This window comes from Charadrius vociferus, unplaced genomic scaffold (genome assembly GCF_000708025.1).
Source record: "Charadrius vociferus isolate BGI_N301 unplaced genomic scaffold, ASM70802v2 scaffold287, whole genome shotgun sequence".
In the NCBI taxonomy this organism is placed as follows: domain Eukaryota; kingdom Metazoa; phylum Chordata; class Aves; order Charadriiformes; family Charadriidae; genus Charadrius; species Charadrius vociferus.
This window is the reverse complement of record NW_009649568.1, coordinates 3206020-3233548: the sequence shown is the minus strand read 5'-3', so window position 1 is coordinate 3233548 and position 27529 is coordinate 3206020. Positions and strand designations below refer to the sequence as shown.

Here is a 27529-nt window from a genome sequence, read left to right as displayed (position 1 = left end):
TTTTGAATGTAATATTTTCTTCTATAGTTCATGCATTTAGCTGTTAACTTCATAGATATTGTAGTAGTAAATATAAATGTTTATAGTCCATAGTGGTTATTTCTGCCGAGAAAATAATAAGATTCATGTGCATTTCCTGCACTGAGATACTCTCTTAAATCTGACAAATTTGTGTGAATGATACTAATCACAGAACAAGGGAGAAATGCCTTCCCTCACTTAGATCAAAAACTGGTATTGAAGAATGCTGAGGTATTAATCAAAGTGAAGGAAGAAACTATGACAGTAGAACTTTGAAGTTGACTACAGTGAATCATTTGTGTATTATCCAATTTTGGAAATTAATTTTTTTCTTATTTCTGTTTTGTATTTCTTTATGCAAAGTACTTAGTTCCTATGAGATAAAGTTAATTATTCAAGAGATGCATCCCAGGTTTGCATGTTACTTGCATAGTTTGCCTAGCACTGAAGATAGCAGCCAGCACTATAGTACATCTGTAAGCTGCGCTGTTGTCATCCAACATTCCAGGGATGGGTTTGGGTAGAGTTGACTTGTAGAGGAGTAAATCCCTGAACAGTGCATTCAATCCCTGAACATTACTACAGCCACTTGTGACACATCAGCTATTGATTAGCGCAGTATGTGAGGAAGCAGGTGGGATTTGTCACAAGCGGAATGAAAAAAACGCTAGAGTTTGACTTAGCCTACTTTTGAAAGTTTACTTAAAAGTTTAATGCGGTCATTTAAGTGTATTGCTTCTATGAAGAAAATAGAGATTATATGGATTTCTCTAGGACAAATTAGTGCCATTCAATTTCCATCCTTGCATAATTCCATTTTCAACATACACATCTGATCACTTAATATTAAGCAATTGCATCTACTCTTTGTACGAAAAAGGTGGGGAAAATGTTGCTTGAAAATTAAAGACCACTGCTCCAAGATCACTAAGTATAACTTGCAAGTTTTTAAGGAATTGCTGTTCCCCAAAGATTAAATTGTGTTCATTAAAACACTCTTTTCATTATTAACATGATTCTAGATGGGCTATTAACAAATAATACTTGTTTATTTTAGGTTACTTGAAGCAAATATATCTTCAAGTTGAAATAGGATTTGTGACCTAATGGAAATAGTAGCTTTCTGCTTAGTTTGGATGGGTAGGTGTTATCCAATTTGAAACAGTTACTCTTATCCAAAGTTGTTGTTGACACAATTAAGATTTGCATAGGACTTGTTCATGTTCTCCTTTCCCACTCCTGTTAAGCAGAATAGATTTCATCTAAGAAAAGATGGTGTAACTTTATTCTGGTTTAATACACTGTGTTGAAACACAGATTGAAATGACAAGGATTGTACTGTAAAGATTCAGCAGCAATTGCATATGGCACCCGCTATGAAAGGTGAGGATGAGGGGGAGGTGCTCCCCAAAAAATTTTAGTCGAGGGAAAAAGTGTTTGCAGATTATGAAGTTGAAAATGTGGTTACATGTGGTGTTTGTGAAGCTTACCAGTGAAGTTGCATGATCTTTTTGGGCAGATTGTCTTGGTAGAAGGAGCATGGGCTTGGGCAGCGGTTCTTGGATCTGTAACAGCAGCTAACACCAAGGAAATTCAAGGGCATAAATTGGTGAGGAACAGAGCTTGTCTTGCTCCTGGAGGCAGGTGCTCAGCTGAGTTGAAGGGAAAAATGAACAGGTGGTTTAAATGAGGTGAAGCCCTGCCTTAGTACGAATTACTTTCAGTTAGCTGATAGAGCTGACCAGCAGTTCAGAAGGTCGTGGATGCGCAGGGGTAGTGGTGTGTAGGACTCTGGCTGTATGGAAGACTGTGCAGTTTAGGCATAGTAGACTATGGAGCTGTATGAGACTACAAATAGATTTGGAAATACAGCTGTGCAGTTAATTGCCTGTGGAGTTGAAGGAAAGACGGCTAGAGAGTGCAACATGGGCTTGCTAAAGATAGCGGGTAGGATTAATCTCTGGCATGTGAGTTGAGTTCGTTTTATCCAAATTCTGTTCTTGATTCTCCTCGTTCTTTTACAAGTGCAAGTTACCCTGTCCTTTAAGGCTGTGGTATGTTTGTGTTTTGCTTTAGTGTTCTTGAGTATATTTGCAAGCCGAAAACTGTTCCATCTCACAAGTGTATAAAGATTTGTTTGTGAAGCTGTGCTTTTTGAATGGATTAAAGTCTGAAGTGTGAAAAATTGTTCCTTGCTTCTTCCTTGCTTTATTTTTCTGCCAGTTGAAGCAGTTGTTCTCCATCTGTCCTTCTGTATTTTACTTCCACAGCAGTTGCTTTGTGAATCTTCTAGCCTATGTAGTCATTTCGGCTTTTTGTAGAATAGACCTTTTTACTACAAAAAGAGAAGAAGAAAGCACAGGGCTTTGATTTTAAAATGAACCTTTAAACAACAAATCTTCTGAAAGGAATACAACATGTATTAAAATTAAGGTTTTTGGAAATGTGGGAAAATGACAGGAAACATCTTCTTTATGTGCTGCTTCTATTTATCTTAGGTTTGTCAAAAAGAAGAGAAGAACCATTCCACGGAAGAGCTTAGCAAGTCTGAAATCCAGGAGGAGCTGAAAAAAGCTAATAGCCTTCCTAGTTTGACTCCTGGAATCAAAACAGCAGATAAAGACAAGCAACCTCGAGAAGGGTTTTTTCATTTTCTTGGAAGCTTATTTAATATTGCAACAAAATCTTCTTTGGTAGAATCTAAACCCTCCACCTTCCAAGATGAACCCAACAGATGTGAAAAGGATTTACAGAACACAAATACCCTTCCGGAGGACATGCACCCAAAGCGTCTGAGAATTGAAGAGCCTCTCTGTTCTACAGCTATAATAAAAGAGGATTCTGTAAATAAAGATGATGCCATCTTAAATAATATTGGGAAAGATATCTCACAGGATCTGCAAGGAGGCTGGAAACGATCTGCAGATGCACAAAAGTAAGTTTTATAATTTAGTAATAAATACCTTAATGGTTGTGTGTGTACACAGAACTACCTTGACTAAGTTCTGCTGACTGTATGACAAATGGCTGTCATTTCTAAGGATGATTGGCTTGTCCCTTACTCAACTTCGTGCAAGACTCTAGTGGCAACTACCTGCAATAAATGAGAAGTAAACTGCAACAAAGTACAACTTTAAAGAAGGTTTTCTAGAAGTCTGCAGACTATGGTTAGATCCAGTGTAGACTAAGTGTTTATTGGAGGTTAAAGATGTGGTATTTAGAAATACAATTAGTATTGTAGATCTGCTTTAAAAAAAAAAAAGTGTAAAGAGCTTATTTCCATCCATATTGTGGGCTAAATAAAGGTTTGAATGTCCTTTTTATATTTCACTAGTTCAATGATTTTACTTCTGCAAGTAAGGTTTCCTCGTTTTTAAATTATCTTTCCTGGTTTATTTGACTTGGTGATTTTTGCTTACGTGTTTTGTTTCCCCTTGTTCTTTGGGGTTTTCCTGTAATGTGAAGAAAGTTATATAAAATACTCAATTAGCCTAAATATGGAACATCCTTAATCCTGTAATGTTTCCAAAAAAGATTTCCAAAAAAAATGGTGCCAGAGGCACCAATGTGTCTTTGAGAGTAGAAAAGCAAAAACATTGGCTGTGGTCCACATCATATATTATCTTTCTGACTGTGGCATAAACATAAGAAATAGTATTCCAAAAACATTTGTAGCTGTTATGTTGAATATTTGACTATATGTGGGCCAGTACAGCATAGTTTTGGAGTTAAATGTGTGTGTATGCGTGTGGTACCTGTCCAGTTTTTTATAGGTGTGTAGAACACTGACTTGCCCACCGGCAATGAATCTGTACATAATGTTTACTCAAGATTCTCAATACTGCCCAGGATATTTATTTCAAATTTAAGATGAAAGTAATGTTTTGGGGTAACCAGTAATTATATCGCAGTGCTCCTTCTTGTATTAGAGTGGGATGATGGACTGAGAAGAAACACCTTTTTTTTTTTCTTGTAAGTTTTAAAACTCATTTGAATTATGCTCAGTATATTTATCTGTGGTATGTGGAGTGTTTCACCTCCGTATAGGAGGTCAGAGATTCCCAAAGTAGCCACTTAGTGAATTTCATTTTCATATTGGGTATGTCTCCAGCACTCTGTCCTTATTTATTATTCAGTAGACTAATGATTTGAGGTGTCTGTCGTTCACTGTTATATTATAAATGTAATGGCTGAATAGGATAGGAATAGATTATATGATACCTGTTCAGGTGAACTAAAGACTGTATTTCCACCACCAAAATACAGTGCTGTTTGTAATTAATAATAATAATAATGGTTGTATTCTTGTGAGTACTCTGGTTTGGTGTGTGATGTGGTTGACTGGTTTTTATTACAGGTTCTTACCATAGTAGCACACATCTGACTGACACTTTTTCCAAACTGCATGTTGCAGCCTAGTACCACCACTTCATTCACCACAACAGAGAAGAAAATTTCTCCTCCCCTTAGTTGTTATCTGGAGAGGCCTAGGAGCATTATGTTATTCAGTCTAGTTCCTGAACAAACTGTATTTCTTAAAACCTGTTGGACAGGCTGGCTTGCTGAATCAGTCTCTTGCTGCTGTTTGCTGTTTCTGTAGTATACTCTGCAAACCGACAGGTAAGTCGCATGCCATTGTGCCAGGGGCTATGCAGAGATAGAAGAAAAGCCACTCCTTGCCTCAAAGAGAGCTTAGTCAAAAAAGACAGTAGACATTGATAGATCTTTTTAACTTTTTACTTTGTTTCGTGTAGTTTCTTCCATATTGTATCTCAGCATACTTTCTGCTGTACTTTCTGCAATGTTTGCTCTTTTTCTTCTTCTCTCCACCCACAGCTACTAAGTGTATTCAGTTTGCAGGGGTAGTCTGTTGTCCATGCAGGTTTTGGTTTTTTTCTTACTCTCTTCCCCAACCAAGTCAGTGCTCTTACATGCTGTACTCCTCTAACTTACCTTGAGTCTCTTCTGTCTATTCAGACAAATTTGAATCTTGAAGATTGAACTGAAGGCCCAATATGTGGTGAAATAAACATGGCATTCAGAGCCTGCAATGAGTGAGTGAGAGGCAGCCTGTACAAAGTCAGTCTTTCTCTTTTCTTTGTCCAGTCCCGGGGCTGATGCAATAAGGAGCTGGTGCACATCTTTCCTTCCAGGTAGAAACCTCTGACTGCTTTTCAAAGTAGTACTTTCCCGTTTCATTGATGCCTACAGGCCTGTGAATAGGGGCGGTGGAAGTGCCAATGTCGTGAGATTATTTTTTTTTTCTGCTCTGCTTGTTTTATACTGCTGCATTTGAATAGATCTTGAGCAGTAAATGGATAAGGTGCTGGGCAGTCTGTATGCACGATTCAGAGGATCAAATGGTCTCAGTGTTCATTTGCTTCTTTTGAATTCTTCTTCAGAACAATGTGGATTAATAAGTTTGGCATTAATAAAAGCTTACACAGTTTGGAAGGTGTGTGTATTAACTCACTGAAGTGACCTCTTTGCTCTGTGGAAATATATTAAAGTTATTTTGGATTTCTTGAAATCAAAGTTGCAGTTGGCATTTTCAGTTGACCATATTTTGACATTGTTCTATATTGTTGGATAACCTATGCAATTTGGTGTAGATTTTTCTCAGTATAGTTTACTTGTCTCATGGTCGGGCAAGCATATAAAGATGTGTGTTGCTAGTTTGGAGGTAAATTACTTTTTTAAATGGAAGAAAATTTGTGGGTTTTTTGTTGTAGGTGCTGCAAGATCAGGCAAACACTAAACCAGTCATTTTCCTTTTAAACTCATTCTCAAAAGTACAATGTACATTCCACCCTTTTTGGCTCAGGATGCACACAAGTTAGACAATCTCTGTGTAACTTCTGTGTATATTTTTCTCTGCCTGACTTCCCAATGTGAACTGTGTTTCTGAATCAATTAGTAATGAGAAATCGAAATGATAAGGCGTAAGCAGAGGTTTGCAGTTTACCTTTTTAAAAGTTTGAATCGAGGCTACCTCTTTTTTCTCTCATGGAAGTGATTATGCCAGGTTGGTTCTCTTGTTGTTTGTAAAAGTTTAAAAGATATAGAGCAGTTTTTTCTCTTTAGTACTACTTAGCTTCCTTACTAAATATACTAATGTATACATTTAGCGTAGTTAAATTGTAAAAGTGCTCCTGATTGCTGAGGATTGGCTAGATAGTTTTGTAGAAAGTACTAAGAAGTAGTTGGAAGTGGGTGCTAAAAGCACATGAATAATGATGGGGAGGGGATGTAACACGAAGGAACGAACAGCAAGGTCTGTGAAGGGAAGGAATGGTGTGAAGGTGGTCTTCTGCTAATTTCTTGAGGATTGGGTCCCAAGAGACAGATGAGACGTGCTAGTGATCCATATAAATTCAAAGGTACTATTGATCACATTGATTGTTGTGTTGAACTTCAATTTTAGCATTTAATGTAGAGGCAAATTGAAGCTGGCTTTACAAATTCTTAAGACCGCACTGTTTCCATTGTCATGAGGAACATTTAAATTACTTTGTTAATTCTAAACTACTGTTAAATATTCAATTAGGGTTTATCTGTGGTTAGGGAGGAGGTGGCAATGATAAGTGAAAGGGACAGTTGTTAGATTGCATGATCCCCGTTAGAGTTGTTTTTAAAAAACCCACAAACCAAACAACCTTTCAGAACTAAAATGCCTACCAAATGGTCTCAGATGCCTCTACCCAGACAACTTCATTAACCTCATATCCTTAAAGCAATATTTTGCAAAATGCAAGGAAATCAGACTGCTCTGACCTGTAGACTGAGGTTAATTTTGCCCTCAGTGGAAGGCCTGCCGCTTGGTAAAGACTCAAGTTTCCAGGCCTTGAGCCAAGGAAAGAGGAATTCCTGAGCTCAGTCTGTGGAGTATGTTTGTGAGGGACAAAATGTGTATGTCACATTATTCCTCCATCACGCTGGCTGGTTAGCTCGGAGGTAATTGTACCTTAAGAACTCCTGCTCTTTTAATCCAGACAGTGGCGAATGATAAAATAGGAGAACAGAGGACAAAACCATGATAAATTTGGCAAAGTCTCTTGACAACAATTACTGTGGACAGTAACATAATAATTGCAGCACTGAAGATGGGTGAGGAGAGTTGGGTTGGCTAAGTGTCCAGTTATTGCATCCCGTTAACTGATTAAATAGACCCTAAAAATAAAACCATGGAACAGTGGTGATGCACTTCACCTAATTTCTCACTGCTGAAATTCTAAATGAGAGAGATCAAGATTTCATAAAGGAGGTGACAAATATAAAACATGGGGTTTCCCTCATTATCTTTCTTTCTTATAATGTAAAATTCTTTAACTTACACATGCATTGCCTTTCATGAACAAGCAACGATTTAGCTTCAAAATTGTTGCTGTTTCTCTGAGACTCCTGAAAATGGACTTCCTGCAGTGCATACCTGCCATCTTCTCCAGAATACCAGTCATGGTAATAAGCAGTACTCTCTCCAGGTGACTGAAAACATAGCTCTGACAATTTATTTTCCTCCCCCCACACACCTCAGGAAAAAAAAAAAAAAAATCCAAATCTGTTCTATTGACTGCTTGCCATTTGCCTGTCTTTTAGTAGATTTTTTTTTTATTTTTGTAACATCCACTAACAATAAGTGGATGTTGGGTACAGTGATGTGCAAAACAATAGCACTTGTGAAACTGCATGGCTTGTTCTGGAGTTCAGCAAGAAGCCTTATTACATTGCTGAACATGGGTGATTAGATGAAATCAAAGTTGTACCCACTGTAAATGTTTTGATTATAAAATCCTGACCACTGGTTAATATGCTAAGACCCCGATTCGATAAAATATTTAAGGTCCTGACTTCTCCCTACTGTTACGAACCTTGTGGACTTGGAAGTGAAAACGAGCTCCCAACCCCACAACTGCAAGTATTTTCTAACTGTAGGTAGAAGAGGAGAGGGGGTGATTTCAAAAGCAACTGCTCAAAACAGTATGCTTTTAAACTTTGCACCCTACCAGGAGCCAAATCCTCATAATAGTTCAGCGAGAACATCGCAAGCTATTTCATTCAGAAAAGGAGGTAGGCTTGAGGAGAGACAAATTTCAAACTGTTTACATTGTTGGATTTTGTGAGGGGGTTGTTTTGTTTGGGTTTTTTTTTTATTTTAAAGTCTACTAAACCTGTTGCTATACATCTAATTTCATAGTATTACCCATCTTAGTACTGCCAAAAATCCTGTCCTTTTATTTTGCTGTGTGAGAAATACATCTGATGAAATCCATCAGGTCTACATCATTCTGATTAACGTGTCTGTTTTGGAGCTTGTCATTCTTTGTGTTACGATTCAGGTGCAGGCTTGTGGTGATACTGAAACGTAGCCCTTAATTTGTCTGATGGATTGTCTGTTGTGCTTTTGATTCAGTCAGTAGCGGCAGCATTCATCTTTCGCTATAGATGCCTTTGGCAGACAATCAAGAGTAAATGAACAGAAATTAAATCACTTAATTCCAAGCGATGGTCTCCCTAGGTAATTCCAGAGCAATAATGTAGAAGAGTGGGGAAGCTGCTGCTGCTGCATTTGTTGAAATCAAATCCACCTTCTGGTCAGAGCTGTGTCCTTCTCTGTAATTGCCTACCCAGGACCTATTTTACATACGGGACATGGACGTTTAAAACCATAAGTGTAAACACAGCATGGCAGCGTCCATCCATCTTTGAAAGCATCTGTTGCGTGATGACAGTAAGAGGAAAACAAGCACTGTGTTGATTATTTTATTATGATAATACCTGCATATTCCTATTGTACAGACAAATAAATATAGTTATATAGTAATATACAGCCTGTCAGAGACAGGAGAAACAGCTGCTTCCCATTGTAGTAAGAGGTTGCATTGGTGATGGCTCTGGGGAACACCAGGACAGCTGTGGACCCTGGGTGGTCCTGCCAGCATGTGCCCTGCATGCCTGCAAGCACTGCCATTCGGACCTAGAGCAGTTACTTTTGGTTTTAATTCCCTGATGCGCTTTGCTACACAATCACTTGAAGCAGCACAAGAAGGAGCAAGGAGGGATAGAGGAATGCATCTTGGAGTGGGGAAATGGGGCGGGAGAAGAGGGACGTAGTAATTAATCTTCTGATAGCTTTTCTGACTTCTGCCTTCAGAAACCGACTGTGGAAGTTCATTGTTGCAGGTGCTTAGATGGACGGGGAGTCATTGCTGAGAGTGACCTGCTACCACTTGAGGGAGGGGTATAAACTATGTGGGTAGCTCCACCCTTCTAGGATAGCCAAACATGGCCCAAAATTGATGTGGAAGGCTGTCCTGGGGAAGGATCAGGATCATCCTGCCCCTAATTCTCTGGTGAACTGTGGAGTGAGGCCTTCAGCAGTGATTCCAGGGGTGAACCCAAACTCCCATGGAAGGATTTAGTGTTAGGCCACTAAATTATTCTTAAATTATTCACTTCATTATTCTTAAATCTTTTCATCCAGACACATCTCTATGCATACCTTGGTTTGAACAAGCTACCCTTTAACACTATTCACAGACTTTCAAGTTTTAAGGAGACCGCAAGCCTATGTAGTTCACCTGAGACCTTGTCAGAATAGGTGCTGTGCTGAGATTTAGCGACCTATTCTGACAGTGGGGTGGGTGGATTGCAGGGCTCCACTGTAGGAGAAAGGCAGGCCCAGGCCTGCCTGCCAGAGAAGGGTACCTGCCCAGAACTGGGATGTGGGCCAAAGGAAAGGTTCTTGTTGGCACCAAAGCAAAGATTTCTCTGTTTCTGAAGGATGAAAGCTTTGTAGTTTAAGAGTAATTCATAACAGATGCATGATGCAAAATTGAGCCAAATTAAGCTGGAAATTAATTCACTGGGTTGTTTTTTCCACTGAACTTTTTAAATAGGGTTTTTAAACTGTTTTCTTAAAAACAACATTTTACAGTGTGATTTTTGAACTTAAGGAGCTACTTGGCCTTTACTTGTCAATAAGGCCTTAATCCTCGCACCTTCATCTCTACTGTTGTTGGGGTAGCAAGTAGCGTCAGAGAGAGGGTATCACTGGGTTCCTGCTTTAAGTAGGCAGGTAGGCTGCTAGAATACCACGTAGTCACCTTTGGTTGCCTCTTCAGAGCACACACAGCACTTGTGTAATGCTCACAGGCAGGTCCCAGTCTAATCTCCTGCTGATACACATCTGTTAAACTCCCCCTAGCATCGGTGTTAGTGTAAGGGAAGAGTAATCTCCTTGTTTCTGGCATCCTGAAGTCACCCCTTCTGCTTCCTTAATGCATCTGAAGCTACACTCTTGCTTGAGAGTAGAGGGATGTCCTAGCTTTAATTCTTCATTACGTATGAGGAGAGGCCAAGAGGAGTGGCTTTCTTTAGCCTTAAGAAGAGAAGGCTAAGGAGGAGACCTTACTGCAGTCCTCGGCTCTCTCATGGAGGCCTTAGAGGCAGACTCCTCTCAGAGATGTGCGGTTTTGGGACGAGAGGTAATGGGAACATGGGATATTGGGAAACCTGTTTTCACCAGGAGGGTGGGCAAACCCTGGGGCGTGTGCATGGGGCCCCTGTCCCAAAGGCCTCTTCTCAGAGGTGCTTGGAAGTGGTAGGACGAGGTACCAAACACCCTAATCTAGCTAGCCCAGCTTGGAGCAGGGGCTGAACTGGACGGTCTCCCACAGTCCCTTCCAGCCGATATTACAGCTCTGTGCCTGAAGGCGAGGCTGTCTCTCACAAGGTAACTTTATGCCATCCAGGTTCTGAATGTAATTTACTTTTCATTGGGATTTGCAGCATCTTGTAACCCCTCCTTGCACATCATCATGAGGCAGCATGTGCCAAACTGCTGGAGAAGCAGCACAGGCCATGCTTGTCCATGCTCCCTGGCAGAGGCAGGTAAAAGGTATTTGAGCACCTGAATATCTTGAGAGTGACAGAGGGGAAGGGAGGGGGAGCTGGCTGACCTACGTGGGGTGCAGGGGGTGAGGGTGGCAGGTAGGTGTCCACGGATACTTCCCACAGGTACGAGGCAGAAAGGTTGGCTGCTGCTGGGTACTGGGGAAGCATGGCAGTGGAGAGCTGGGAGTGATCCCAGGCCCTTCATGCTGGTCTCAGTCTTGCAGCTGTCAGTATTTTGGGTCAGCCTCGATCTGTGCTTTCTTCCTTCATGCTGAAAGAGTAGGATTGCTTTTCCAGATGTGGAAGATAATCAAGAAGTAGTATCATGAAGGGCAAGGGGAAGGAAAAGCATTCCTTCCAAGGTCACAGAGACTACATTTGGTTTTATTAAAATTGTTATTGACTCTTAATTGTCCTTATGAAACATTAGCTTTGAAATTTCCTGCAGAATCAACTGCGTGCAAATCACTTAGTTCAACCAAACTTTTGACCTTTTGAAATATACATTGTGAAGTCCCACGACACTAGGTATTTCAAACTTCGGATTAAATCATGAAGCTATCCCCTCTGGCTAAAAAATAATTTTCTTTCATCAAAGTTGTATATGGCAACTTTTCAGTTAGCCCACAGTGTCTTTTTTTTAAGTAAAGCTTTTATTTTTTCCATTTATGAAGATCTGACAGAAGTGTAGAAACCAGCTGGCTGAGTAAGTTGGATTCCACCAGAAGGTTTTTCAAAGTGACTTTAAGACAGTTGTTTCCAGACAAAGGACCTTAACATAATTAAAAAAAAAGTTGCCAGTTAAGTATACAGTAGGAAAAAAGCTAAGTGGAAAAAATTAAAACAAACAATAGCATAATTTTAAAATAGTCAGGGAGGGGTAGACAGGAACCACAAGAGAGAGACTGATTTAGATCAGTGGTTTTCAGCCTGTAGCCTGCAGATCTCTCTGCTCTGGGATCTACTTCTGAAGGGTCTATGAAAGGAGATTAGGGGAAACATGCACGTGTATGCTTGAAAAAGCAGCAGACTGCTGGGCTGGGCAAAAAATATCTGCAAGAGTTGATGTATGAGGAAAAATATGTCCATTGCATGTCTGGGGGGAACCAAGTGTTGAATGCTGCAGAAGCAGGCCAGCCAGCAGTATGCTTATGCTCCGGTACTGCTGAGCCTGAGTTAGTGAGGCTGGAGCTAAGCGGGGATGCTGGTTGTAAGGGCTTTCTAGTGCATATGTCATGCTGTGCGAATGAAGCTATGCTGCCTGGGGATCTGAAGTGCTGTACCCATGTAGTGCTGTATCATGCTGTATGACCTTCCTCCATCTTTTTGAAAACAGTCTAGGGTTGTCTGCTTTCTACATTATTGTGTGGTACAAATGTGAAGATTGGGGGGCTCACCATCTTGATGACACACACTTGAAAAAGATGCAAACGATATAGTCTTTATGGATGCACTGAGATAAGACATTCGAAGCAGTAGGTTTCCTCCTGCTTCAGGGCTTCAAAACCAACAAGATTGTTTTATAACTAATGCCACTTTTTGGGCAAGTTACACAAGATGTCTGTCATATGAGACATGAGGAGATGTTCCCTTCTCCTTCCTGAGTCAGCCCCCCTTGAACTTTTTATTTCTCTTTCAGAATAGAAAAAAATCTCTACAAGCACCTACTTTTGATAATTTAATGTAACTCATGTTGACATTCTCTCTTGTTGCTGTCAAACAAGTCTTTTGTGAAACTGAATTAAGGCTTTATAGGGAATTCAATAGCTTCCTGTGAAAAACGGAAAGAAGAAATCTCCCAGTATTTGAAATATATGACAGAATACACACTGGGTTCTGTGTATAATCAGGCTTTCATCTGTATCCTCATAGGAGTTTAAAAAAAAAAAAAAAGGCAGAGTTTTTAAGGTAAGTTCTGAACTGACATATTCTTTTGGTGATCAGAAATGAATTGTTACTATAAATGTCTATGAAACAAGTCTCTAGTGATACTTTCAAAAGATTTTCTGTGACACAGCCTGCTCCTAAATGTGTTTCATAAGACTTACAGCTGAATTGCTGCTGCCACATAGGAACTTGGGTTTTCATTTTTTAAATGTCTTGCTGTTGCATGTGAGCATTCAGATTAAACACACTTCTACGTGCTCTAAACGTAAATGCATTAGGAGTAAAAGGTCTGTTGGCAATTTTTTTATAATAAGCTGAGCAGCAAATTCTTTATCAAAGGTCAGAGATCCGGAAGTTGCCACGTCTGTGGAGGAGAGATTGGTTCCCTCTTAAAATAGCATCCACTGCAGAAACTCTTGGTAGAGGCAAGTCTGCAGGAAAACAGAGCTGTGTGTTAGGAGATGCTGGCAGAAGCTAACAACTGGATGAGCTCTACGGCTGAAGCAGTGCTTCAGCTAGTCAGGATTGGGTTTGTGTACAGAGCTTTGTAGGGCAGATTGCTGAGTCTTGCTCAGACTTCATATTGATCAATCAGAGAATAAAATTCCCTCAGAAGACAAATGGAGAGCAAAAAGAGTTGGAAGAAATGATAAAAGGCATGACACAGGCAAAGCGAAATTTCTGAGTGTGTTTGTTTTGTCTGACTGTGTGTTACAAATGGCATAACTTTTTGTTGGGATCTGTGGCTCAAATCAATATGAATATCGGACCCTGTCATGCTGGATTCTCCTTATCATCCCTATGTAGGCAGTATTCTGTAAAATTACTGTATTCATCCTATTTCTGGATGCTTTGGATTTGGCCACTTCTAGCCACTGGGTTAGCAGACATAGGGTCAGACTGGATAAGAGTTTGAAAGGGTTTGTTCTTAGATTAGGTGGGGGCTGAGGCAGAATGGAGTTTTAGCACAGTCTGAGCATCTGCTTTGTCCTAAGGTGAAGAATGGAAATGACAGTCACATTCATATTGTCACTGCCTGATTTATGTGAGAGTTCTTTAACCAAGAAAAAAATAGGGGGAAAGGATAGAAGCATTAGAGAGAATGGTGAGTATCTGTGATATGTTAGTTTTAAGAAGGGAGAAAACCTGCCTTTTCAGGGAATTAAAAGTGGCTGCCTCTGAATTTATCCTTAGTATATCAGAAAGAGCAGTGACAGATGAGGATCACAGTTTTTCCATGGTGATTCTTTTGTTAGTTTTTGCATTCACTTTTTTTGCTAATAAATTTAAGACTGATGAATGGCTAGATCTACTAAGACCTTGTCACATTTCTAGGCTGCTTCTTCTTTCAGCATTCAAGCAGTCTTCATTCTTACCTGATCTCCATTCACTCCCTTTCCTTACTACCTTGTGGTTCAGAAAGCATTTCCTGTTGTATACTTTCTTTGTTCCATGTTTTGCTTCTCCTAGTCCTATTCCTTAACAATGTATTGAGAGCTTGGGTAAAAATTTAAATGTCAATTCAATACTTTAATGAACATTAGTACAGTAATTGTACTATATTTTTTAATAATTTTCAGTTTTAAAGTATATGCCTGCTTTAGTGTAGGGTATAACATCTTCATAAAAGTGTGCTTATTTCTGTCACTGCAAGTGTTGATTTGTAGTGGTATTTGTAAATAGTGATTCCATTCTCTAGTAGAAAGCAAATGATGGAAGTTGTTTATAGCAACATCTACTGTTTGGTTATAGTTTTAAGTTGACTTTTTCAGTAAAAGGTAGTGTATATATCATAGTGTATGTATCATTTGTCACACAAACCCATATTTAAGAAGAGCAGAAAAAGGACAATAATGTTGCATGCAATCTACAGTTTGTACTAACCTGTGGAGAACAGTCCTGTACATCATCTACAGTTTGTGTTAACCCTTATTATCACACGAGCTATTTAGACAGTCTTTTTTTGTTCTGATAATGATGATCCTTGTTACAGGCAGAGGCAACGGAAGCCGGAAGCACCTGCAGTCACTTATGCAACATATCGAGGTTCTGCAAGGATTAGGCAGCTACTGAAGAATCAATCAGAAATGGCTGAAAAAGGAGAAGAAAGTACTGAGAGCAGAAATGGTTCAATGGTCAAAGAAAATGGACAAATCCAAACAACTGTCTCTCCAAAATCAGGACACTTAATAAAAGAGAATGGAGAAGATGAGGGAAAATATGAAGATGATGTCATAGTAAATTATTCTGCAGTTAAAATGGGAACGAAAAAGTCTGGTGAAGCTCAGCATTGCTTGGGTAGCAGTAAACATGAAATAACTGCAAAGACCACAACTTCATCTACTGAATCGTCTCATGAGATAGACTTAAAACGTAAACCTACTCTAGCTGCAACAAAAGTTAAACGGACATGTTCACTAGATTCATTACTGTCATCTAGTAGTAGAAACAATGAGATCCTAACCAATTCCACTTCCCAGATTAACAGTTCCTTTAACGTGAGTTCTACAAGCAGTTTGGTTGGAAAAGAAATTGGACTGCTGGGAGAAACAGAAGCTCAGTTTCAGGCAGACAAAAATGCCACTTCTAATTTTGATAAAGAAAATCATTGTCATAAGGCAGCTAATAAGGATTGCACAAAAGAAATGCGGAATGATTGTTTACATTCACCCAAATCAAAAAATAAGACAGTTACTGAAGAACTACAGGTGAGTAAGGAAGAATATTGCTGCAATCATCAAATGGATAGTCACTTGGAGCTAACATCGGACGCCCAGATGCTTCATTCCGGTACCGCTACATTTCAGCAGCAAGCAGATCAGCATACAGGTAGTGCAAATAAAGATAGTGATCTAAGAAAAAGTGATACACAGAAGTCTGTGGCAGCTGTAGAAAAAGAACAAACTCCACAGAACTTTCTTGATACTGCTCTTTTACCTTTTAAAGAACAAATACACACTTCACTTAGCGTGGAGTCCAGAGGAGAAAAATGTATAGCTGGAGGTAATCTAACTGCTTTAGTGTCATCTATTAAAAATGATGAAGATATAGTCACAGGCAGGGAGACTTGTAATGAAGAATTGAGTGAGTTAGGGAAACCAATGCACATACAAAATGATCACCAGTTAATCCTTGTGGAGAAGTCTAAGGATACTGCCACAACGCAGACTGGTTTACCTTGTCTAGAAACTGAGGGTGTGGAAACAATGAAGGTTTTATCTGAGGTTGCGGTGGAAAACCTTGCCAATGAATCTTCATGCATACATGTGTGTGAGAGTGTGAAATCTAACTTCGATGAGCTGACGGCACCTCTCTCTGTTACTGATGAGTCGTCTTTTGAAACCGGAGGCTGTTGCTCAGCTTCTGTTCATCCTAGTTGCGAGACTGAAAATAAAACTATAGGGAAAAGAGAAGTCAGTTTAAAAGATCTCCGGGAGACTGTTTCTCATCCTGATCTCAAATGTGAGAAGAGCAAATCCTTTGAGTCTGTAGAGATGAGCCTTTTGGAAAGCTCAATTCCTGTCCACAACTGTGGTCCTATTTCCTTTGAAACTGTTCAAGACATTCGTGCCAAGGCATTAGTTATTCTCACAGAAGGTAATACAGCCAAGCCTGCACCTTACCCTTTAACCAGCATTGAGAGGACAGATGATTCTACTCCCGCTGCTTCTGAAATCAACATGGCTGGTATGACTGAGGTAGCTCTTGTTCCTTCTGAGTGTAAGGACTGCGTCTCTGAACTTCCCTCTCATATTTCTAAGTCACAAGAAGACATTCTGGAGGTTTCTTATTGCGCATTGAGACATGGAGAAAGACCTTTGACCAACCATTCTGCTTTCATCTGTGAAAAAGATGTTGATGTTGACATAATTTCTGAATCTCCACCTGTTTCTGAAGATAGGTGTGTTAATTTTTCTTCCAAGAAGGAAAACAGTAAGCCTAGGATATCACACACAGTACTTGATCCTTCATCTGACAACCAAGGAAAAATGCCTCCTCCTGCCACTAACTCTGAAAATGGCCAGGTTGCTAGATGGTCTTCTGCTTCTGAAGAGAACAGCTTTATTTTTCCAGGTTCTGAGTTTAGCAGAATAATCCCTGAGGACAGAATGACCAAGATGCCACTTTGCTTAGAAGACCCAAGAGCTTCATGCCCGTCTGATTCTCTGGAACCTGTGCTTACTCCAGCTGTACTTGATCACTGTGCTGCTGAAGGAGATGGGGGGGATGTTTGCATCCCCAGGCCCTCTTTACCTACTCTGAGATCCAGAGAAGCCTCCAACCTTTCAATTTCCGACTTGGAAACATTGGGCAGTGCTCAGGGGAACAGTTACTCCTCCAGTCACAGAGCTGGGGCAGAGGAGGCCTCTTCTGCACAAGAGGCTGACAGCAGTATCTTGGCGGAGGCAATGCCATCACCCATCTGTCCTTTGAAATCTGTGGAAATGGCATCCAAGTCAGCCTGTATTGAGAATGTCTGCAGAAATGCTGTGGGACAGGTGAATCTTGGTAACCATGCTTCTGCTATCTCAGAAGCCCCTTCTGTGGCAGATGATCAAACAGCTGCTGCACCTGCAGAGTCAAATGAGCTCTGTTCTGAGGAAGTACGGGAAGATACCAATGTGAAGGGACTAGAACGTGCTAAATTCCAAGATGCTGCTGTTTTTAAAAAAGCTGAGGAAATAGTGGACTCAGTTTTACACTTGGCTATAGAAGAAATAATAGCAAAACAAGCCATTGGTGTCTGCCAGCTTTGTGGGAGCAAGGATGGTTTAATAAATACAGATACTCTAAATGATCAGAAAGCTGGAACTGTACAGCTGAAAGCAGAAGAAATCCAGTCAGCTGTGCAGTCATTAAAACATTTTAATGAGAGCAGCAGAGGCAGCTCATCTTCATATACAGAAAATGAAACAGTGGATACAAATAATCAAGATGAAAAGATACTGTCTTACATCCCTGATAAAATTGACCTACATAGTGCACTAGCACTAAAAGCAAAAGAAATAATTGATGAAGTCATTAACTCAGCCAAACAAAAACTGGCATCCAGTCAGTGGCAAAGCAGTGAGAGTAAAAGGCCTTCTGAAAATGTTGACCCTGAACCTAAGGCTGAAATCCTAAACAGTTTAAACCTGGATATGAAGTTACCTACCAAAACACAGGAACCAACAGAGAAGGCAGAAATTCAGAGTATAGCTGTAAACTCTGAAAAGGCAGATTGCTCAGGTCTTCTGTTACTTCCAAATAGTATGGAAAATGGTATAGATTGGCCCCAAAGAGGTGAAAAGATACCAAATAATGCATTTACGTGTCAAACAAATGGATTTCTACCTACTGGTAGTTCAGCAAGGCCAGAATCAGATCTTACGATGCCAGCCAAAGAGAGAGACAGTGAAAAGGTGTGTGAACATCTGGCTGCAGCAGAGTTGTGTGGCAAAGCTGGAGTATCAGCAACTAGTAGAAAATCTGATGGATCTTTACATTTGACACATAGAGATGCTACTGTGACTGAAGACATCCTGCTGTCATTGCAGTTAAAAGATTCATGCAATAATACAGATATGCCAGAGTGCACATTGCTGCCAACTGTAAATGTTAATTTGTCATCTTTTATGCCTGATGAAGAATGTATCAGCATGCAGAGCGAATCCAAAGACAAAAACAGTCCTTGGGGTTCTCTGGAAGGCAATGCAGAGGACAGCTCATATGAACACTGCAGAAGAGAGGCTGCAGAGGAAGTACCTGCCCACGTAAAAACAACCTTAGAAGATCCAAAGGCAATGGAGAGTAAAGAGGAACTAGCAGAAGGGGCAAGTGAGATAACAGAAGTTAATACTGGGTTAAATACACAGTTCTCTGTACCACAATTGTCTGTTATTCGAGAGGGCAGTGAAGGGAAAAACTGCTTCAATGCAGTTTTTAACCAAAATAATGAGAATCCGAAGCAGGTACAAATGAAGGATCACAACATTAAGAGAAATGGTCAGCTTGAAGAAAATGTTCTGGACTGTAGCGATGACATGAAGGAACCGACAGATCTTTTGGCCATTTCTCCACTAATTGAACAGTGGGAAAACAGTTCTTTTACTATAATTTATGAAGGTGCCCTTCAAACTGAGAACAAAGCGGTCTCAACTGATGATATGCAAACTGGTTCACTTTCTTCTTGTGTTCTGCCTTTGCGTAATATAGATCATCTAATGTGTGAAAGAGCAAAGAATAAACATGAGCCAGCCAGTCTTTATGGGAAGGATAACAAGTTGAATGAAGCAATGGATAGCTGTAGCTCTGAGTCATTTCTAAACGTGGAGGCCAAGCGCTGTAGAGTATATCCTTTCTCTTTGTCTCCAATATATGAAGATGACAGCTCCCAAGAAGACTTACTTTCCACGGATGTGTCACCAGAAGGCCGTCCTAGTGGAATATCTAAAGATAATACTGACCACGCTTCTGTACTATCCCTTCTCCAGTCGGTTTCTGAGCGCTTACAGTTTACTACTCAGTTCAGTAAAGACAATGAGGAGGGAGTGGAAGATGAGGAGGAGGAGGAAGAATCATCATATGAAGAAAATATGCCTGATGTTGAGACAGAAGAACGTCTTTCCAGTCAGTGGAGAGGGAATTCAAACACAACCCTTGAATCAAATGACCCAACTAGATCTTTGTTTCCTGAACAATCACCTCCTCTTTCAAAAGAACAACTTGACTCTGAGGAGCAACCAGAATTGTTTCCAGATCCGGCTTCTCCCAGTCAAACACCTTGTAAGCGAGTTTCACAGAAAGCTGATGCTCCTCTAAAGCGTCCTCCTCCAAGTGTGTACTACCAGTATTTGAAATCTGCCAGCAATTGCTCCTCTCAGAAGGGGACCAGGTTTGGAAGCATTCTCCAGGATATGTTGCAGCCAAAGATACACTGGTCTCAAGACAATGCCATGCCAAAACTGGGAGAATTGTCAGCGGTAAGATGTTGTGTCACGTCATATTAATAATCAAAGTCATTAGCCCACATTCAAAATTGCTGTCTCCCTATTCTCCTTGCTTCCTTTTTAACGTTAATTCTTTGATCTTAAACAGCCTAATTACATTCATTTATGATAATAGTTTAAAAAAACCCTCTTCTGATAAAATAGTTTAAAAACTATAGTATTCTAGGTTCAGCACACAGATGAAAGTGACTTAATTGTAAAAGAGAAGATGTGAACAGAAAAAATAATAGACAAATATGCATAGTAGCAAGCCTGTATAATAGCAAAACACAGACTTGTCCATGTTAAGGACACTTCAGTCTGAAGATGATGGAATTGCCTCTTGTATGAAAATTGTTCTTTCATTTCTTCTGCTTCTGAGATTAGTAGAGCTGTATTGCCCCAAAAATATAAATACCTGTTTACTGAGCTATTTGATTGTTTCATCACAGCGTCTTCTACAAATTGTAGCTCAGTTAGCAAGTAAGTACTATAGCTGCTTCAGTAGATTAGCATTTCTTTTTTAGTTTATTTAAAGCAATGGCAGATGAGGGTATGGAAGCAGTTATTCCAATATTTAGAAATCGAAAACGCCACATAGACCAAATGTATAACTAAAGAATAAAGTCTTTCCATGATGTTGGGAATGTTTCAGTCTATGTTAGAGGTCTGGCTTGGTTTTGCCACTGTTAAAACGTGCAGATTATTGTTTGCTGGGAAAGGGTAATACATTTCCAGAAGTTGTAACCTTCATAATAGTTCCTCCTTTCTAGCACTTGCTGCTTTCTGCTGATTGTTTGATTCCGTTAAACTATTTACACCAACTAAAATGAGAGTGAAACAAATCTTGGTTGTTTCTGCTAGTGACAATTGCATACATATAAGCAATAGTGGACCCAGAATAATCTGTCTATACTTTGTGCTACTGTTGTAGATGTTAATAGTTGTTTTCCATGTCTTTTTAATTTCAGAACCTTGTTGACAGGGCAAGTCTCAAATACAATCCAAGACCAGGAAAGGTAAGCAGAATTTGTGTCACACAGATCAGTATGATACATGGAATATTTGGTTATACCAAAATTTTGAAAGGAAAGCATCTGAAGTTGTTAGTCTAGTTTTCTGTATTTTAATGGTGCATGTGCTTGCAGAGGCTAATAATGAGATAATATTATTAAAAATCCTGCCACTAGTAATTTTACTGTATTTCTGTTAGCAGATGCTGGTTTAGTTCAGTAGAGTGTTTCATAAAAGAAGAAAATGTGTGGCATATCAGTTGGGTGGGCACAAAGTGAAATAGGTTTTATTCCAAGTTAAAAATAACTGTCTACATTGTATGTTGAAATGGGCCCTCATTCGTATGCATTGTATGTTGTTTCAGATTATTATTTATGATATTTATGGCAACAAAAGTAAACAAGAAGTTCATTCTGATGTGCTAGATACTACGTCCTGGATCTTTCCCATTGGAGCATTACTTAGGATAATTAGAGGATGGTAAGAAATCCAGGTCATATTTAATAGTCTTTCCAAAAGACTATATATGTGTTTCTCCTGTATTTTCATTTCTTTTATTTATGACACACGTCTGATCTGCAAGAGTGTCTTTTTCTTTCTTTATAATTAGACTGATACCAATGAAAAAAAGCTTGAAAAAAGGCTTCAAATGCTGCAGTATAAAAAAAAATATATTGTTTCTCCTGGGAACTAGCATCAAACAGAAAGTTTCTAATAGAACCAGAAGTAAGTTTAGACTTTTTGCCTGAAGTGCTGAGACAGTACAGCCATAATCATCACTAGAAGCATGTGTATGCCAAAGAATTATTTTTTTTTTGTAGTTCAGTTCCGTTATACCGTAGCTGTTGCAAAAGGACCATAGAATGAACAATCTCAGCTGCTGTTTGTAACATAACATTTAGAGGAATGTGGATGCAGAGGGATATACAAGTACCTTTAAGGTAGATTTTGCAAGTGTTTCTCGGTTTGGTTTGGGAATCTGGGGCTGGAACCATGTCAGTTTTTGCACTGGAATTTAGTTGGTGGTGCTTACAGTGAATGTTTCTGACTGCTAGCCATAGTAAAAATGCATGTCGCATTTATGCAGTTTCGAGGCAGCCTTGTTTGGTTTTGCATACATTTCTTCCATGTCTTAAGAAATACTGAATGCCATTATTAGTATGTATATGTTTTATGCCTTGCATAGCATCTGCCTGAATAGGATATGTTTTGATGTGTCAATTAATATATTTGTTCTGGTAAATAAGGCTTTTTATTTACATTGTGTTCCAGCTGTATTTTTATACAGCTAATATTTTAAGTTATGTTAGGTTACGTCCTGGAGGAGAGCTGTGTATTTTACTTTTAAAGCACAGAAGTACAAGCTCCGTATTTATCTAAAGTGAACATGACTACTGAGGGACAGCGTAAGAAAGGTCTGATAGCTGGCTTGATAAGAAGAGCTCATTACTGAGCTTTCCAGCAAATGTGCTGTGTAAGGACAGTCTTACTTAACAGCAGCAACTCAGTTCATTATATCATTATTACAGTTGGATTTTTTATGAGAAGCCAAAGTTCCAGGGTCGGAAATATGTACTAGAAGAAGGAGAGACTGTGCTGGATCACCTTTGGGATCTCCCAGGCGCGAAACATCGTCGAAGAAACCTCACAGTTGGTTCAATCAAACATGTAACAAAGGTATAGACTTTGTGAATAATATACTCGCATACATAATTAATGTCTGTTTGCAACAGTGCTGTATTACTAGCAGTGGGCAATGTGTGTATGCTGTGTTTCTGATTTTATTCAAATTTGCTATGAATCACATTTTTTCACCTTCAAGATAAATTCCAGGGCTTTTGCTGTGCTAAATTTCTCTTTCTTCCTGAAGGTAACGAGCAGATGTATTATCTTTCTTTGTCACCACCTTTACCTGACACAGTGACTCCCCTCCTTTTAGATGTTTATCTGTCAAGTTAATTGAAATTAAATGGAATCAATTCATATTTTCTCAAGAAGTGTAAACTATCTACTGTGTCTGTATGGCTTCTGTTTCAGAAGTTAGTGGTCGGGTTTCCAATCCCACTTGTACAGCGTAGCCTCCAAAAATTACTGTCCCTCCCTCTACAGCTTTGTGCTATCTGTAGGGGTTCCATGTGGACAAGGGGTACATCTCAGCATCTGGCTCTGCATACAGCCAGAATTTTAAAAGGCGTTTTGTTGAAAAGATAGGAATCAAATGCCTAAAACTAAATATAATGCATCCATTGTTATTTTGTGAATGAAGAATATATTTACCAGATCGTGTGATTTAAGAAGACTTAGTGCTCTTGTTGTTTAGCATAACATTCCAGTTATTCACAGGGCAATGGCCCTTTACTGCAAGTGAATCACCATTTGTATCACAGTGTGTAAGTTTTTCAGAAAAAGTGGTGTTTCTTTGTTCTCTGCTGGTATAGACGTCATTTTAAAATTGATAAACTTTTTGTCGTCAGTGCAGGAACATAATGTCATAACAATTAGAAATACTTTTTCATTCTCTTGTTAAGACTTAACAATAAATAAATAAATTCAAAAGAGGCTGGCTGAGGACATGAATAATGACATTAACGTTTATTTGAGCTAAACAAATTAAAATCATTTGACCAATGTGGAATATCAATATCGATCAATAATGTGGAAGGCAGCTAAATAAAGAAATACCACAATAACATGTGGTACTACAATCTGAAGCCAAGGGAAGCTGGGTGTGTCTTGGGTATCAAAGAGAACCCTTGGATAGGAAAGACACTGTGGTTAGCTTCATGCTTGATAAAAATCTTTTTAATACAGCTAAACAGGTTCAAGCATTGTTCTTGTTCCAGTATGTGGTTCATTTGTATGGAACACAGACGGAAAGCTTTGTTACAGTACACAAGTTCAGTAATCAGCAGTGTTTCTCATGTAACTTAAACCTCTAGTGGGTGTGGTTGGCTGGGAGGACTTCTGCTGTTAGTCCATAGCACCCTATGGAGCTCCTGTGGGTGTGGAACTAACTAGGCCGGGTTTTGTCCTCTAAACCTTGATCCGTGAAAGCATCCCTTTTTTTTAGGTTGTACTTCAGCTGCTGTGGAACTGCTTTTAGAAGGTAGTTTGCCAAAGTGCTACTTTTGTGTGTGTGTGTGTGTGTGAAAAATACAGACATTGTTTTTAATTGAAAAATAGATGTTTCTTTTTCAGGCAGCTTGTGTGTATGTGATTTGCAGGGTCACATGTTTTACTGTCATTCTCTTTTTCATAGGCTGGGTAGCTCAGTGGCTTTTCTCCTGCCTAGTTTGGTCGTACTGGCTGTGTGTCCAGGCTGTCTGGCTTGCTTTCTGATTCTTCAACTGGCTTTTTATGGTGCTTGTTTAATGGCTGCTCAGATGCCTTGAGTTAGCATATTTGAAAATTGGCTAAGTATTTGAGAAGAAAACGGCTTGCCAAGAAGAGAAAAACAGATGTTTACTAAAGAAACTGTAGGAGGTACATTTAATATTATTTTTATTTTTTACTGGCAGATGTTAGTTTGCTGAGAAACAGTCTGTCAGTAGCTTTGTCCTCTGATCTGGCTTCAAGCCTCCACAAAAAGCAAAGGTTCTGTTAGCTTTGTGGTTAGCCTGTGGCTTGACTTACTGTGGATGCACATTAGATGTATCCATGTGTGTTTAATTTGAAGGAACTTCGGAGGGGGAAAAAAGATCCCAAAGGAACAGATCGTGCAACTAGTAAAACTAGTAAAATGAAGACCTATTTGAAGTAATGGGTAGTCTGAATTCCACTAAGGCAAGTCAACATGAGCCTAAGCTAGCAAAATCTGTCAGCACATGCAGATTCAATGCATGTCCTGCAGCACAATCTGTTTAGCCGAGTCAGTTCTGTGGTCTACTGCAAATGCATATATTGATCTTACAGAATTGGAGGGCTTTTTCTATCTGTTTCTGGAAGCCCCAAAAGGGTGTTAAATGTTACTTTCCCAAAAACAAGAGCTGAGAAAAGTTGCTGATGTTTCCATTCCGGAGTAATCCTGTAAACCACTACATTGCAAAGTGACAAGAGATCTGTAACAGCAGTTTATGATCTCTGTCTGCAAGATGGTTAGTCAGGGAATAACTGGATTCCTTGTGGAGGCTCCTTAAGCAAAGCTCTTTGTAATGGGAATGTTCACAGTATTACACGAAGGGTGTGTCTCTTCTGTTTGTGTGGTTTGCTAGGTGAAAAGTTATTAATTCAGGCAAGGACTACTTTGTCAGATACGATAGGAGGACACCTAGCAGCTTCAGATAGTCTCATTTGCTAGTTAGTATTTACAGGACAGTAATCATTAATTTCCTTAATGTTATTTTATTTTACTACCAGCCCTGTTGAGTTCTGTAGTTTGGTTTGGTGGTGGTGGGTAGTAGCAAGAGTGGTACAGAGCAACAGAACTAGGAGAAAATTACGAACGGATAAAAAAAAGCCCGGAGGACCAACAGAGAGTAAGATTTGAAGGACAAATTGCGTATCAAAAGTAAGATGTGTGTCTAGACTGTACTAGCAATCGTGTGAATACCAGAACTAATTAGACCTGGTTTTCAACAGACTCTTCTCTCATCATTGTTCTGACATTTAGCTTAAGAAGCAGACTTCAGTCATTCTTTGTCCTGTTGTTGATATAAAAGGCTACCTCATTTATTTAGATAGGCTATTTTGATCACTGGTCACCACAGCTTACAGCTCCAAGGAGAAAATCTAACAGTGCTGAAATTATTTGGCCCTGCTGGTGCTTTTGGGTCTGTAACCCTAGATCAGAAGAAGGGTAAACAGCTAAGACCACCTTGAGGGGGTTGAAGGCTCTGGGACTCTCACTTACGGTGGAGCTCTTGCTCAGACTAGAAAAATGTCAGAGAACCCACTGAAGAGTAATATTTAATGCTAAGGTCTTGAGGGTCATCTTAACCCTCTTCAGAAGAAGCCTTAACCTTTCTGCTGAGGAGCATGTTGTTGTTTTGGAAGTGTCTTCTCTGTGAGCTAGCAAGAGTCTTCCCTGTGCTTTTGAAAACATCTCTGCTCTCCAAAGATCATGAAGGAAGCACAGACACTCTAGGATAACTGTGTGGAGGTAGGAGGAGAGACCTGCAGAGTAAAGGAAGACAGCGGGATGCCTGGAGGCTGTGACCTACCTGAGCATTTGCTGGTTGTGTGTTATCATTGGAAATGAATATAATCTGTTTCCTGTGCTTTTTATTCTGTTTTTGCCTGACGTGTCAGTAGGATAATGAATATGGCATGAGTTTTGACTGCTTGTGGTGGGGCTGGCAGGGCTGGAGGTGTATAGGGAGGAAGCTTTCCAGTTTTGGATCTGGCCTGAAATACTGAGGTAATAGTCTTGCATGGTAATAGTTTTGCATGTGGGTATCTTATTTGAAAATCTTGACGCCTTGCAAATGAAAGGGCTTTGGACTGAAGGATCTAGTTCTCAACCTGAATGCTATCATATTTGTGTGGTTTTCATTTTGTTTCTAAAGATGGTGGCTTTATTAGGAATGTTAAAGAAGCCTCTGAAAGTAATGATGCCTATTAAATACGCTCAGGCAAATATGAACATGCTGGGGCAAATATTTACAGCTAAAGTTTACATGCTTAAATTATAGAAATTAATGGCATAGTACTTGAGTGTACATCTGCAAACATACAGTGTTCCCCTCATACAGTAATACTAAATTTTACCATTTTCTGCAGTCTGTGAATTTATATATGTAAATTGAACTCAATATTTAAGTCAAAACCTATATTTATGATTTTAAATACAAGTGCTTGGAAAATATAATGTACTTGCTCAAACATGTTTTTACCTTTAAAAGTAGATATTTGAATTGCTGTTGACAAAGAGCTCAGTTTACTGTGGGACACTTTATGAAAGGACTTCATGGACTTAATCTAGTACACACAAAAATACTATCACAATGAGAAGAGGGGTTTTTTTATGACTGTCAAAATCTGGCTGGAGGGAGACGGTGATAAGTATGAGAGATTTTATGATGAGTGCTTGAGCTTTACCTGCCCTTTGGAGAACTGCTACATTCTTCATCTATTGAGGGTGGAGCCTGCCTCGTGAGCTTCAGACTCAGGACAGCAAACTTGAAAAGAGAATACAGACTGGCTTTTTCCAATCTTCAAATGAAAAGAAACCCCACCTCCTACTGAATTAAAATTAAACATACTCCGTCTCATATTCTGTCTGAGCCCACAGGCAAAGATACTTTATTTTGCCACTTGTCTAGTCTTGTAAGCACTTTGCTTCAGAATTTATCTGAAATCATTAAGAGTCTAGCATCATTATTTGTGGAATTCTTATAGGTGCAACTTCCGATTTTCCGTATCAAGCTTTATTTTATTTGATTCACAGATTTCAGCCTTCTCACGTATCAGGTATTATTAGGAAAAAACCAAACGTCAAATATTTTTTAACTATGATTTAATAAGATATATATACACATGAAAACTATGGGGAGACTTTTTTTTTTTAACTTGTCTAGCAATACACTTAAACTTGAGGAACAGTGTTCCTTAGCACTTTGCCATAAAGTAGCATTGTACTAAAAGTCTTTTTTCCTAGTTTTTCTGGTTTTGCTCATCTGAAAATAAAAATTCTGATATTGCAGTCTGAAAACAAATAATGTGCATTGTTTGCAAGGTACAATACAGAGGAAACACGAGTTGCCAAAACAGTATACTGTGTTACTTCGGGTCTCATGGGGAAAGTGAAA

The 27529-nt window shown here is 39.3% G+C and overlaps 1 protein-coding gene across 1 annotated transcript in view; it reads left to right on the top strand.

Annotated features, from left to right (window-relative positions):
• The first annotated feature begins 1853 nt into the window (after positions 1-1853).
• The window catches only part of CRYBG3 (beta-gamma crystallin domain containing 3), a 62997-nt gene continuing 37321 nt past the window's right edge, over positions 1854-27529 (top strand). Inside the window, exons 1-6 of the mRNA XM_009890120.1 lie at positions 1854-1968; positions 2719-2956; positions 14795-19763; positions 20741-20788; positions 21148-21263; positions 22313-22460. Of these exons, the coding sequence (XP_009888422.1) occupies positions 1854-1968; positions 2719-2956; positions 14795-19763; positions 20741-20788; positions 21148-21263; positions 22313-22460 (5634 nt within the window). The remainder of the gene's footprint in view (positions 1969-2718; positions 2957-14794; positions 19764-20740; positions 20789-21147; positions 21264-22312; positions 22461-27529) is intronic.